The sequence below is a fragment of the Martes martes genome, assembly GCF_963455335.1.
Source record: "Martes martes genome assembly, chromosome: 12".
NCBI classification, from domain to species: domain Eukaryota; kingdom Metazoa; phylum Chordata; class Mammalia; order Carnivora; family Mustelidae; genus Martes; species Martes martes.
In genome coordinates, this window is record NC_137900.1 from 43,979,522 (window position 1) to 43,992,886 (window position 13,365).

Genomic DNA, 13,365 nt, shown 5'->3' on the forward strand with positions numbered 1-13,365 from the left:
ATTCTCCCAAACATTGAAAGAAGACTTAATGCCTATTCTTCCTAAACTATTCCAAAAAATAGGAAGGGAAGGAGAATTTTCAAATTGATTCTGTGAGATCAGCATTACCCTGATTCCAAAACCACTTAAAGACCCCATTAGAAAAGAGAACTACAGGCCAATATCCCTGATGAACATGGATATCAAAATTCTCAAGAAAATACTAGCAAATTAAATCCAAAGTACATTAGAAGAATCATTCATTACAATCAAGTGGGATTTATTCCTGTGTTGTAAGGGTGGTTCAATATTCGCAAATCAATCAACATGATAGATCACATTAATGAAAGAAAGGATAAGAACTATATGATCCTCTCAATAGATGCAGAAAAAGCATTTGACAAAGTATAGCATCCATTCTTGATAAAAGCCCTCAACAAAGTAGGGATAGAGGAGACATACCTCAACGTAATAAAGACCATTTACCAAAAAACCCACCACTAATATCATTCTCAATGGGGAGAAACTAAGAGCTTTTCCTGTATAGTCAGGAACAAGATAGAGATGTGCATTCTCACCACTGTTATTTGATGTAGTACTGGAAGTCCTAGTCTCAGCCATCTAACAACAAAAAGAAATAAAAGTCATCCAAATTGGCAAAGTCAAATATTCACTATTTGCAGATAACATGATACTTTATGTAGAAAACCTGAAAGACTCCACCAAAAAATTGCTAGAAGTGATACACAAATTCAGTAAAATCTCAGGATATAAAATCAACATATAGAAACCTGTTGCATTTCTATACACCAGTAATGAAGCGGCAGAAAGAAAAATCAAGGAATCGATCCCATTTACAATTACACCAAAACCCATAAGATACCTAGGAATAAACCTAACAAACTCTGAAAAGCTATAAAACACTATGACAAAACTAAAGATGACACAAAGAAATGGAAAAACATTCCATTTCTTATGGATTGAAAGAACTCAGTTCCAACTGGGAAAGATCTCAATTCCAATCTCATGGATTGAAAGAACAAATATTGTTGGAAGTGTCTATCCTGCCCAAAGCAATCTATACATTTAATGCAATCCCTAGGGCATGTATTTCATAGAGCACTGAGTGTGGTACATAAACAATAAATCTTGGAACACTGAGAAAACTAAATAAATAAAAAAAAAAACCAAACCACCGCATTTTTCACTGAGCTAGAACAAACAATCCTGAAATTTGTATGGAATTGCAAAAGACCCCAAATAGTCAAAGCAATCTTGAAAAAGAAAGGCAGAACTGGGGACATCACAATTCTGGATTTAAGTTACATTACAAAGCTATAGGGATCAAGATAGTATTGTACTGGCCCCAAAACAGACATAGATCAATGGAACAGAATAGAAAACCCAGAAATGGATCCACAACTATATAAGGTCAATTAATCTTCAATGAATCAGGAAAGAATATCCAATAGAAAAAAGACAGTCACTTCAATAGATGTTGTTGGGAAAACTGGACAGCAACATGTGAAAGAATGAAATTGGAACACTTTCTTATGCCATACACAAAAACAAATTCAAAATGGATGAAAGACTTAAATGTGAGAGAGGAAACCATCAAAATCCTAGGGGAGAACATAGGCAGTAACCTCTTGGACATCATCCTTAGCAACTTCTTTTTCTATTTTTTTAAATGATGTATTTATTTAAGAGAGAGAGAGAAAGTGAGCAAGAGAGCACAATGGGAGGGTCAGAGGGACAGGGAGAGAGAATCTCAAGCAGACAGTGCTGAGCACGGAGCCCGATGTGGGGCTCGATTTCACAACCCTGAGATCACGACCTGAGCTGAAACCAAGAGTCAGATGCCCAACTGACTGTGCCATCCAGGTGCCCCAGTCTATAGCAACTTCTTACTAGATATATCTCCTGAAGCAAGGAAACAAAAACAAAAGTAAACTCTTGAGACTTCATTAAAATAAAAAGTTTCTTCACAATGAAGGAAACAATCAGCAAAACTAAAAGTTAGCAACCTATGGAATGGAAGAAGACATTTGCAAATGACATATCTGATAAAGGGTTAGTATCCAGAATCTATAAAGAACTTATAAAACTCAACACATCCAAAAAACAAATAATCCAATTTAAAATGGGCAAAAGACATGAATACAGAATTTTTCCAAAGAAGACATACAGATGACCAACAGACACACGAAAAGATGTTCAACATCACTCATCATCAAGAAAATACAAATCAAAACTCCAATGAGATACCACCTCACACCTGTCAGAAGGGCTAAAATTAACAACATAGGAAACAACAGATGTTGGTGAGGATGAGGAAAAAAGAGAACCCTCTTAGACTGTCGGTGGGAAGGCAAACTGGTGCAGTCACTCTGGAAAACGGTATGGAGATTTCCCAGAAAGTTAATAACATGAGCCAACAGTTGCACCACAGGTATTTACCCAAGGGTACAAAAATACAGATTCGAAGGGGTGCATTTACCATAATCTTTATAGCAGCATTATCAGCAATAATCAAATTATAGAAAGAACCCAAATGTCCATCGACTGATAAATAGATAAAGAAGAGGTGGTATATACAATGGAATATTGCTCAGCCATTAAAAAGAATGAAATCTTGCCGTTTGCAATGACGTGGCTAGAGCTAGAGATTATTATTCTAAGTGAAATATGTCAGAGAAAGATAAATACCATGTGATTTCACTCATATGTGGAATTTAAGAAACAAAACAGATGAACATAGGGGTAAAAAGAGAGATAGACAAACCATAAGAGACTCTTAACTATGGAGAACAAACTGAGGGTTCCTGGAGGGGAGGTGGGTGGGGGATGGGTTAAATGGGGGATGGGCATTAAGGAAGGCACATTAAGGAAGGCATTAAGGAAGCACTGGGTGTTGTATGGAAGTAATGAATCACTAAATTCTACACCTGAAACTAATATTACACTGTATGTTAACTAACTGGAATTTAAATAAAAACTTAAAAAAGAACAAAAAGTAAAGAATTTCATATGTTTTCACAGTGAATATGGATGATTTTTGATGATTCTTTCTTTTGGATTTTCATTTTCCATCATATTCCATTTGCATGGACATCCAGGAATAAAACATTTGTTCCTTTTCTAATGTTATAGTTTAATTTGAAAACTGTTTGATAGAACTCTTTTCTGTCTTGAGGCAGGTTCTGAGCTAATTGAACTGTGGTAGGTGGGTTTTGTTCATCAAAAATAATGGTGAGACCAAATCAACACTAACCAAATCGATTTTGTTTATAACCTTGGGCTTAGTAAAATACCTGCTAATGAAAGGGGTGAGGTATTATTCCTTTAAAGTCTTTCATTTAAGAATATGCAACCCTTTTTGTTTGAAAAAATGAGAGGTGGCCTTTGGCACAAAAACTTGATAGATAATACATCTGTCAGTCATGTAAAACTGTATAATAGGACTTGATAAAACCATATTTGAAAACTCTGCTCTGACAATTTAACTTTTCAGATTAGAAAGAGAGTATGTCTCCAAAAACAAGAAACTAAATGAAGAGATCGAGGAGCATAAGAAAGTAATTATAGACCTTTCAAAGAGACTCCAGTATAATGAAAAAAGTTGCAGTGAATTACAGGAAGAACTTGTAATGGTAAGGATAAAAAATAAAACCCTATGGCAATTACTTTATTGGGTCAAATTTGATGTTTAACAGGTTTTTTTCCCCTCACTACATGCCATGAGATAATAGCATGAAAGTAATTTTAGTGCCATTGATATAAAATTTCAAAACCAGAGATGCTGATTACAACAAAGATGTATGTAATAAAACCTCAATCCTTTAGAAAAAGTGGGGAAATTAATTGAATTAGTGAAAACTGAATTATAGACTATTTTAGAATTTATTCAGGGCCTGTTCTTCTTCCTTCCTTCCTTCCTTGGTGCATTGTTACCTAGGTGAGAGGGGGATCAGGATTTATAATCAATAGAACTAATGATTTCAAAGACTCCCTTTTATGGTCATTTCATACCCTATCATTTTGTTCCCATTCCCCAATAATCCAGCTTTCACACCATCACCACATTTGTCTTCCTGAGATATTGATCTGATCTTGTCATCCTCACTTTATTAAAAAACCATCAATGTCTCCTTGTTGTTTTCAGAATGAAGTTCAGCTTCTTGCCATATAATCTAAGGCCCCTTTCTTTGTGGCTCCATGTTAACTCTTCCAGCTTCTTCTGTGTCCCTTGCCCTCTAACTCTCTTGCTTCAGCCCCTTAGGGTGCTCTTGGCTTCCTAAACACATTGCATATTTTCAAATCTTCTTGCTTTTGTTCAGGCTGTTCATTTTTTTTTTTTTTTTTTGACCTGTATTGACTGAACTTCTTTTCTTTTGTTCCATTAGTAAACTCCTGTGTATCCTGTAATGCCCTGGTCTGACAGCTTGCAATCTGTGAAGACTTCCATGATTTCCTCTTTTCCCACCTCCCATCCTCCTAGTCAGAAATTTGCCTTTTTTCAACTTTGTGTTTCTTTCTTTAAAAATTTTTTTGGGGGCGCCTGGCAGCTCAGTGGGTTGGGCCTCTGCCTTTGGCTCGAGTCATGATCTCAGGGTCTCTGCTCAGCAGGGAGCCTGTTTGCTCCCCCCTCTCTCTCTCTGCCTGCCTCTCTGTCTACTTGTGATCTCTCTCTCTCTCTCTGTGAAATAAATAAATAAAATCTTTAAAAAAATTAAAAAAAATTTTTTTTTGTTTATTTATTTGAGAGCAGAGAGAGAGAGTGAGCAAGTGAGCACCATTGCGGGGGAAGGGCAAGGGAGAAGGAGAAGAAGACACCATGCTGATCAGGGAGCCTGATGTGGGGCTCAGTCCCAGGACCCTGAGATCATGACTTGAGCTGAAGGCAGACGCTTAACTGATTGAACCACCCAGTTGCCCCCAAGTTTGTGTTTCTTTCATATTTAGTTTAGCATCTTCATCATAGTTTAGCTTAGCACTCACCCAAATCTGACATGTGTTATCTCTCCCAAGAGAATGTGAATGCATTGAAGTTAACATAATTCATTTTATGGACGAAGATTCCACTGTAGCGCTTGCCTCCATAAATGTTTGTTGGATGCATGTATTTGGTTGATGCAACACACTGATTCGGCAGTTTACTGGGAATCCCAAGAGGGAGAGCATAAAATCTAGAGTAATACCCTGTGCCTTCTTTGTCTTGTCCCCACATGAATCCCTTCCACAGAGACTTGGTTACTTCATTTTCAACTCTTAGTGATAGCCGTTATTGAAGAAAATGAGTATTTTTCTCCTTGTCAAAAAAGATGGAGACTCTGGCACATATTAAGAAGTGGTGGTCAAATCCGTGCTGCCCAGATGGACATGTTGTGATGGGATAAAATTTAAACTCTATCACTTTCAGATGATCTAATGTTATATGTGGTCATCATTCAACCCAAGATACTCCATGTGTTCTGATTTAGGCCCTGATAGTAGTGTTCAGTGTTTGGTTACATTTGTAGCTGGAATACTTTGGATGTCAAGTTTAAGGAAGTTTAGGGCTCTCTGTGTAACATACTTACTGCCTGTTCACTCTCATGTGCTATCCCAAATTTCACGGGCTATTCTACTTCTTGACTCCTGGCTCAGGACAAGAATCAGTGGTGGAGAAAACCATGTTGGAGCCATTGAGCTGAGTCATGGATTTGGTCTTCTTGCTTATAGACCCTGTACTCCAGAGTTTTTGGAAAGTTAGCCAGAGTTACAACTAAGAGTGCAACAGTGGAGACAGTCACCCATATAAATTGACTGATTTAATCCTAGTTTGGTCTTCTAGCATTCCCGTGACTAGATACAAATAAAAGAAGACTGGCTTAATTCACCATGGAGGGTAATGAAAAAATTTCACTTGATGCTAGCAGGTTTTTCTTTTTCAACTTTTACGAATTGGCACATTGGTCTGAAATAAGGCAAGTTAACAGCTCATGGGCAACCTCTGTTGGCTTGTTTGGGCCTCATTCTATGAAGCACCATTGCTCTGATCATAGCGCAGAAGATTGAAGACACTGTTTCTGCAAAGCTTGATGGATTATTAGATGTTGTTGCAGATCCGTGAGTAATAGCTCCTTGCTGAAGAGCTAATGATTTAGGTTGCACCTGAGTGATCTACAGTTTATGTGCTTCAACCTAACTTATTTTCCTGTTTTTCATCTCTTAAACCCGTAGCTTTAGGTCTTATTTTCTTCCGTCTTTGTTTCTTCTGCTCCTCTTTCTTTTCCCCTTCCCTATAATGAGATTTCTAACCTGTTCTGTTTTCTGATTAGAACTGTTATTCTCTATCACTTTACCTGGCTGTAATATGAAATTTAAGAATTATTTAATGAAATTTTATTTAATGAAAATACTGTTACTTTACATAGCAAGTACAGTGTTTTTCTTTTTTATAAAAAGTTAATCTAGCACTTTTCCTAAATATATTTTTCTTATACATATTCCTTTATTTTTTTTTTCCCCAATAGATTAGTGGCTTTAGGGTGGGGGGGGGAAGTTTTTGAGAAATTTTCTCGAGTTATCTGTCAAATTAAAATTTTTAAACCATAAAAAATCAAGTTTTTCTAGTTTTGCACCCTCAAAGCTAGCTATTATTATCTTTGCTTTGAATTCATAATTGGTTTTGACTGAAGATGAAATGACTTGACAGGAAACTTTTACCTTTCGCTTTTGGAAATGAAACTTTGTTTTAATCATATCTCACGATGCCATGTACCTCAGTGTGTCTTTCCCATATTTACATTTCTTTTGAATGTAATAGTTTCAGTATTTTATAGAATATCGATGGGAAGCCTACATTACCTACAGGTAATTTTTCTCTCCCTTTGAGGTAACAGCTTGTTTTCCAGTCTAGGTCATGTTCATGGTCATTATTCAAGTCTTAGTCTTTATTTTCTCTGTTGCATTGCAATAGAAAATTAAAGCCACTTTCCTCTCTAGGTTTACTAGTGAGATCAAGGTGTTATTAATAATATGCAAAGACTTCAGGAAGTTTTGAGACTTAAAAATAATAGGTGTATAACATAGTATAACTAAGTGTGTAACTAAGCTTTTTAGAGCTGGAGGGGATCAGGATACATGAAATGTTAATAAACCAGTTGGAAAGTGATAGCTTCTCTGTTTCAGGAAATATAATATAAATATAGAACATAATTTTGGGGGCACCTGGGTGGCTCAGTGGGTTAAAGCCTCTGCCTTCGGATCAGGTCATGATCCCAGGGTCCTGGGATCGAGCCCCACATCGGGCTCTCTGCTCAGTGGGGAGCCTGCTTCCTCCTCTTTCTCTGCCTGCCTCTCTGCCTACTTGTAATCTCTGTCTGTCAAATAAATAAATAAAATCTTTAAAAAAATATAGAACATAATTTTGGAAAGGTCCAAACTAAGTATGTTGAGTCCTTTGTTGGTATTTAAGAAATACAAACACAGATGACTTTATTTGTTATTTATTTTATTATTTTTTAAGATTTTATTTATTTATTAGAGAGAGAGAGCGAGAGGTAGGGAGGGAGAGAACGAGGGAGAGGGAGAAGCGGGGGCTCAATCCCATGAGCCCTGAGTTCATGACTTGAGCCGAAGGCAGGCGCTTAGCCAACGGAGCCACCCAGATGCCCCCGGATAACTTTAATTTTACTTTTATATTAATGAAATTCCTCCTATTCAGTGTATGGTTTTGAATGATATGATTGGTAAATGAATGGCATATTGTTATTATATTTAATGCCATAGAATTAATAGAATTTGAATATAGGACATCTTAAGATTTAACAAAATTAGTTTTGTGTTCTGTGTTATACACTATCGAACTTGACTTTAAGAAGTTTTGATTAAAATTGAACTATTAATTTCACAATCTATGAATTTAATAAAGATTTAATCAACTACTAAATAAAACTGACTTTCTAATTTAAGTTGCTTGGTGATTATGCTTATTAAAGTCCATCAGAGTCTCAACATATCCAGTTGGGTCTTTTAGTCATTACTGTGAGTATTTATATTTGCTTCTCTTGAAGCAGGGGAGCTATCATTTTAAAATTGGTATTATTAGGATTTGCTTTGTGCTTTCTACAATGAAATTTTTTTAAGTCCATCATTTCTTGAGATTTGTTTTTCTGCCACTCAGTAATATTTAGTTACAGCTCTAGGAGAGACCATATATTGAAAAGGGAATTCTAGTTCTCATGAGGTTTTGTTCAAAGAATATTTTATTCTCTAAAGAACTTGTGATTGAAAATGGTCAAGTATATGCTTTTTCCCTATACTTTGGGGGTTTAACTGATTATATAATACAATGATTGCTAGCATTAGATAGGATTTTAGAAAGCACTTTGATTGCTATGCTTTGTGGTAAAGTTAATGTTTCTTGATAATATTTTTGCTTCAAATGATCTGTTAGGTTTACTTTAGAATGACATGTCTCTGATTTTGAAGGAGGTATTAAAAACTAATGGGCTAATAAATATTCTGTTCTGATTTTTTTACTAAAAAATAGTTGATTCCTCCAGAATAAGAGTAGTATTTGTATATGAACATTATTTTTGCTAATATAAAAATGACTTTCTGTCTTTTTTAGTGGCCCTTAAAAATATAATACTATTAAATAATACTCACTGAATGTGTATGTGTGTATATGTGTGTTTAAATGTTCATTATATGGCTGGCTTTCTTAATTTATAATGTGGGCATAAAGCTCTTTTACTAAGCTTTTTGAAATTTATTTTTTTCCTTTTTCTGAAATTTATTCTTATATAAATTATTAAGTTTTGAATATTCAATCTCATCTTTGACCTGGAAAAAAATAAAATGTGTGTGTGTGTGTGTGTGTGTGTGTGTGTGTGTGTTTGTGTGTGAGAGAGAGAGATGTTTATCTGTCAAGGCCTATATTCAGTTTGGAGAGTAGCATCTATAGAAAAATAAACTAATTGTAAAGCCATGTATGGGAGGATGGCATTTTGTCTTATGTTGTAAGCAATTGGGACCACAGAATACTCACATCATGGAAGGAACATAGGCAAACAAAGCAAGGAGGGGAAGAAGTAATAAACTTTTATGAAGAAGTAAGAAGTAAGAGCTAATAGCTCTTATTAGTTATCATGAATATGATTGGGGGAGAGCTGATGACCATGATAGCTGACCAGATCAAAGTCAGTTCAGCTGAGCAAACTCCTTGTGTCCTACAAATGCACTGGGTATGTAATGGTTTTTAGGTAGAAGATATGATGAAACGGTGAGACAAAATATGTGATGCTGATTATAGGTTCTGATACTCCCCCATTTTTGCTCAGAATTCTTTCATAATGGCTTCAAATATATTTGAATCATAAGTTTTAAAGCTTGAGTTAAAAATGTTCAGAAATTTTAAGGATTGTGTATCACTGCTCTAAAAGTTCAACCTATGTTTAAAGGGCGAATTTCATTAAAAGATGTAGTGATTAAATAAGAGTATTTATTTTTTACTTACTTGTTTTTCCTACTATTTTTAACCTTATTAACAATGTCCCTTAACTACTTCTACTGTTATTTAGAGCTTGAGTCAACTTTTCCCACTGCAGATCAGCAGTGCCCATTTGCCATTTTCTAGGTAGGAATATTTGCATATTTTTTTATATGTTTCCTCAAGAGCTGGCATTAGAAATTTTTATTTACATGCATATCCATTTGTGATATTCATGCATGGCTAGTAGAAAAGTGAGTGATGTGTCTTCGTAGGGTCAAAGAAAGATATGAAAGGAACAAAAAGAATGACACATTAGATTAAGCCAGAAATTCATTCATTCTAGCAGTGTGTGGGATAGAGTATTCCAAATATATGTGGAAATATGATGTAGGTGTTTGTCATCTCATTGTGCTTTCTGATTAAATGTAGTTTATAAATCACCTTGACTCCTCTTTAAAAATACATTAAGGTCTGCATGTCACACATTTTCCTGAACTTTCTTTTGATATTTTCATATATTTAGTCCCCTGACTGCTTAGATTCATTATGAAATCTGAAGTAGTCTTTGGTTCATGGTGAGTAATAATAAATATTCATCTAAATATCATCTGGTTACCCAACACGGCATTAAGAGACTTTGATTGCTAGGGTAACAAACTCTTTATGTAGATTATGTCCAAGGCAAAAAGAAGTGGGTCCTTTTATCCTACAGTTTTTTTTTTTTTTTTTGGAAGATTTATTTTTTTATTTATATTTGAGAGAGAGAGAGAGAGGATGAGTGGGGAAGAGACAAAGGGAGAGGGACAGAGAGAGAATCTCTAGCTGACCTCTGCCTGAGCGGAGAGCCTAATGCGGGGCTGCTGGGGCTCCACCCCATGACCCTGGGGTCATGACCTGAGCCGAAATCAAAAGTTGGTTGCTTAACCAATTGAGCCATCCAGGTGCCCCTTATCCTATAGTTTTGCCTTTTAAACTTCTGTGGATGTTTAGAATTATAGAATTTCTTAAGTCAACAATGTAACATTTAACCTAAACCTACTCTTTATGTCAGATGATAAAACATAGAAATTAGAAACTTAGTATTTTTTCTTGCTTGGCACTTTCTTTTCAACCCAACAGTTTGTTTATTAAGCAGGTAAATTCTGGTTTCATTCTAGAATTTTTTTGTACATCAAAGAGCTATTAAAAGAACTAAGAGCTTTGGTAATAACATTTAGATGTAAGTGCAATCCACATTTCAGAAAAGCCCAAACACTTAAATATATGAATGAAGAATGAAAGCTGCATTTATAAAATCAAAATGATTTCTTGGGAAGAAAAATTGTCAGCTGTGAAACAATGACAGTTTTTCTCGTCAGTAGTTGGTTCATAAACCTAGTTATTAAATCTAAGTTGAATCTCTATTTTTTTTTTAAGATTTTATTTATTTATTTGACAGAGATCACATTTAACCCACTGAGCCACCCAGGGGCCCCTAAGTTGAATCTCTATTAAAAGTCTATTTAGCCAAGTAACTTCGTAGAAAATTATAATACTACTAATTATGAATATAATAGCAACTTTTAGGTATAGTTAGTTCTTTTTAAGCCATGTAATTGGTCAAACCTCTTCCATTATTTTTTGAAAAATTTTTCATTAGTAGTGTTTCATGACTGATTTGACATGAAATTTGTTTTTAAACTGTAATGGTATTGAAATTATAGTTTATTTTTTAGTCAGGATTGAGCCCTGTACTTGAGAAGGGAAGAATTATTGTTGACTAGGAATTTAATTGAAACTTTTTATTAAGCTCACTCCAAGTACATAGTTTGGCTTTTTACATGTATATTTCTGTAAATTTTTAGTCCCTTGATATTGATGAAGAATTAGCCTCTTTCAACAGATATCTTGGAGATAGATTGATCTGCGTTTCAATCCCAGCCCTATCTCATAATAGTTGTGTGACCTTTAGTGATATTATCCTTCTGAATCTGTTTGTTCATTTGTGCTAATAATCTTGACTGTGGAGGATTTTTGAGGAGAAATAAAGATTATATACATAATATTTATAATACTTATAATTATATATTTTATTATTTATAATTACATTTTATACATTTGTATATAAAATTTATATATTCATATATAAAATTTATATATTCATATATAAGATATATATTTTGTATATTATAATTCTATAATTATATTAATTATAATATAATAATTATATATTATATGCTTATATAATATGTACATAACAGGGACATTTTTGTGTGTGTGTGGTTGCATGTAGCTTGTGAATATGATGCTGGCATTCTTCTGGAGATATAATTATGTGATAATACTAGGAAAACACTGAATAAGAAGACTTAGGAGACTAAACCTTTAGGGTATTAAAACATGTTATAGGGAATAACCTCTGGAATAATAGTATAAGGAGCTTGGTGAACTCTCTTCCTAGAAAAACAATAATTTCACTGATGAAATATTAAAAAAAAACCAACAATCATATAAAGCTCTGAAAATTGTCCTAAGGGCAAAAGAGAAAGTATCATTTAAGAAAATCTATTAATCATCAAAATTAAAAACCTTGGTCCTTTAAAGGACAGCATGAGAAAAATAAAAAGACAACTCACAGAATGAGAGAAAATATTTGCAGATCATATATCTGACAAAGGAATTTTATCCAAGATGTATAAAGACCTCTTATAATTTAATAATAAAATCCACTTGAAAAATGAACAAAAAATATGAACAGAGACTTCTTCAAAATGTGTAAGTGGCCAATAAACACATTAAAACATGCTTAGTATCATCAATCATTGGAGAAATGCAAATCAAAACCATGATAAACTATACTCAAAAAAATTTAAAAAACAAAATGACATGTCACACATACTTGGATGATTATAATTAAAAAATGGGTAGTAACAATTTGTTATTAGTGGGGATGTGAAAAAATTAGAATTATCAGACACTACACTTGAGAATGTATAATGATGCCCCCCACTTTGGAAAACAGTTGAGAAGTTTGTCAAGGAATATTATTCAGGCATAAAGAGAAATGAAGTACTAACCAGTGGTTCATTATGGATGAACCCTGAAAACATCAAGCTAAGTGACAGAAGCCAGGCACAAAAAGCCACATAGTGTGTGATTCCATTTATATGAAATGCCCAGAGAAGGCAAATCTGGAGAGCTAGAAAGCACTTTAGGGTTGCTGAGGGCGGAAGGTACTGAATAGGGAGTGATTGCTGATGGGTGTGGGGTTTCTTGTTGGTGTGAGGAAAGTGTTCTAAAATTGATTGTGATGTTGGTTGTACAACTTGAATCTATTAAAAAGCACTGAATTGTGTATTTTCAATGGTTGAATTAGATTGTATGTAAATTACATCTCAAGCGACTGAAAAGAAGAAAATTGATCAATTTTCAGTAAGAACCATGAGAATCTGTAGCATTTGAATGGTGGTCTGTTCCATAATCCCCTTTTCCACCCTACTCTGTGTTATAGAAGCTGTATCCGGGCACTGCAGACAAGAAGATGGGCACTTCGTCTCTCCTTGGCTCTTAGCTGGGGGTTATGGTTTCTTCCGGGGAGAGGCAAACAGCTGTACTATCTCATCCCTCAGAGCCCTGTGTTGCAGCAGTTCTATTCCAGGCAGGCATGGGTGAGGGGACCAGATCGCTCTTCCTCTACCTAGACCTCACTTGTAATGCAGAAGCTCTACCCCAGTCTTGGCAGGCCAAGAAAATTGGGGCCAACTGCACTCTTCTTTAATTTCATTCTTCTTTCCAGTTACTTCCCTTTATCTCTCCTTCCCTTCTTATCAGGAAATGGTTGTCTAAACTTCCTATTTCCACTGACTTCTCTCTCACCCAATTAGGACCAAAAAAAGTTACTACTTCTTCAACCTATTCCAGTC

The 13,365-nt window shown here is 34.8% G+C and overlaps 1 protein-coding gene across 2 annotated transcripts in view; it reads left to right on the forward strand.

Annotated features, from left to right (window-relative positions):
- Positions 1-13,365, forward strand: part of CCDC171 (coiled-coil domain containing 171) — a 295,661-nt gene that overhangs the window by 84,794 nt on the left and 197,502 nt on the right. The window contains exon 10 of one of the 2 annotated variants that reach the window (XM_080819723.1): positions 3,494-3,632. The exons of the other annotated variant lie outside the window; for it this stretch is intronic. Within the exon in view, the coding sequence (XP_080675849.1) occupies positions 3,494-3,632 (139 nt within the window). The remainder of the gene's footprint in view (positions 1-3,493; positions 3,633-13,365) is intronic. 2 annotated transcript variants of the gene reach the window in all.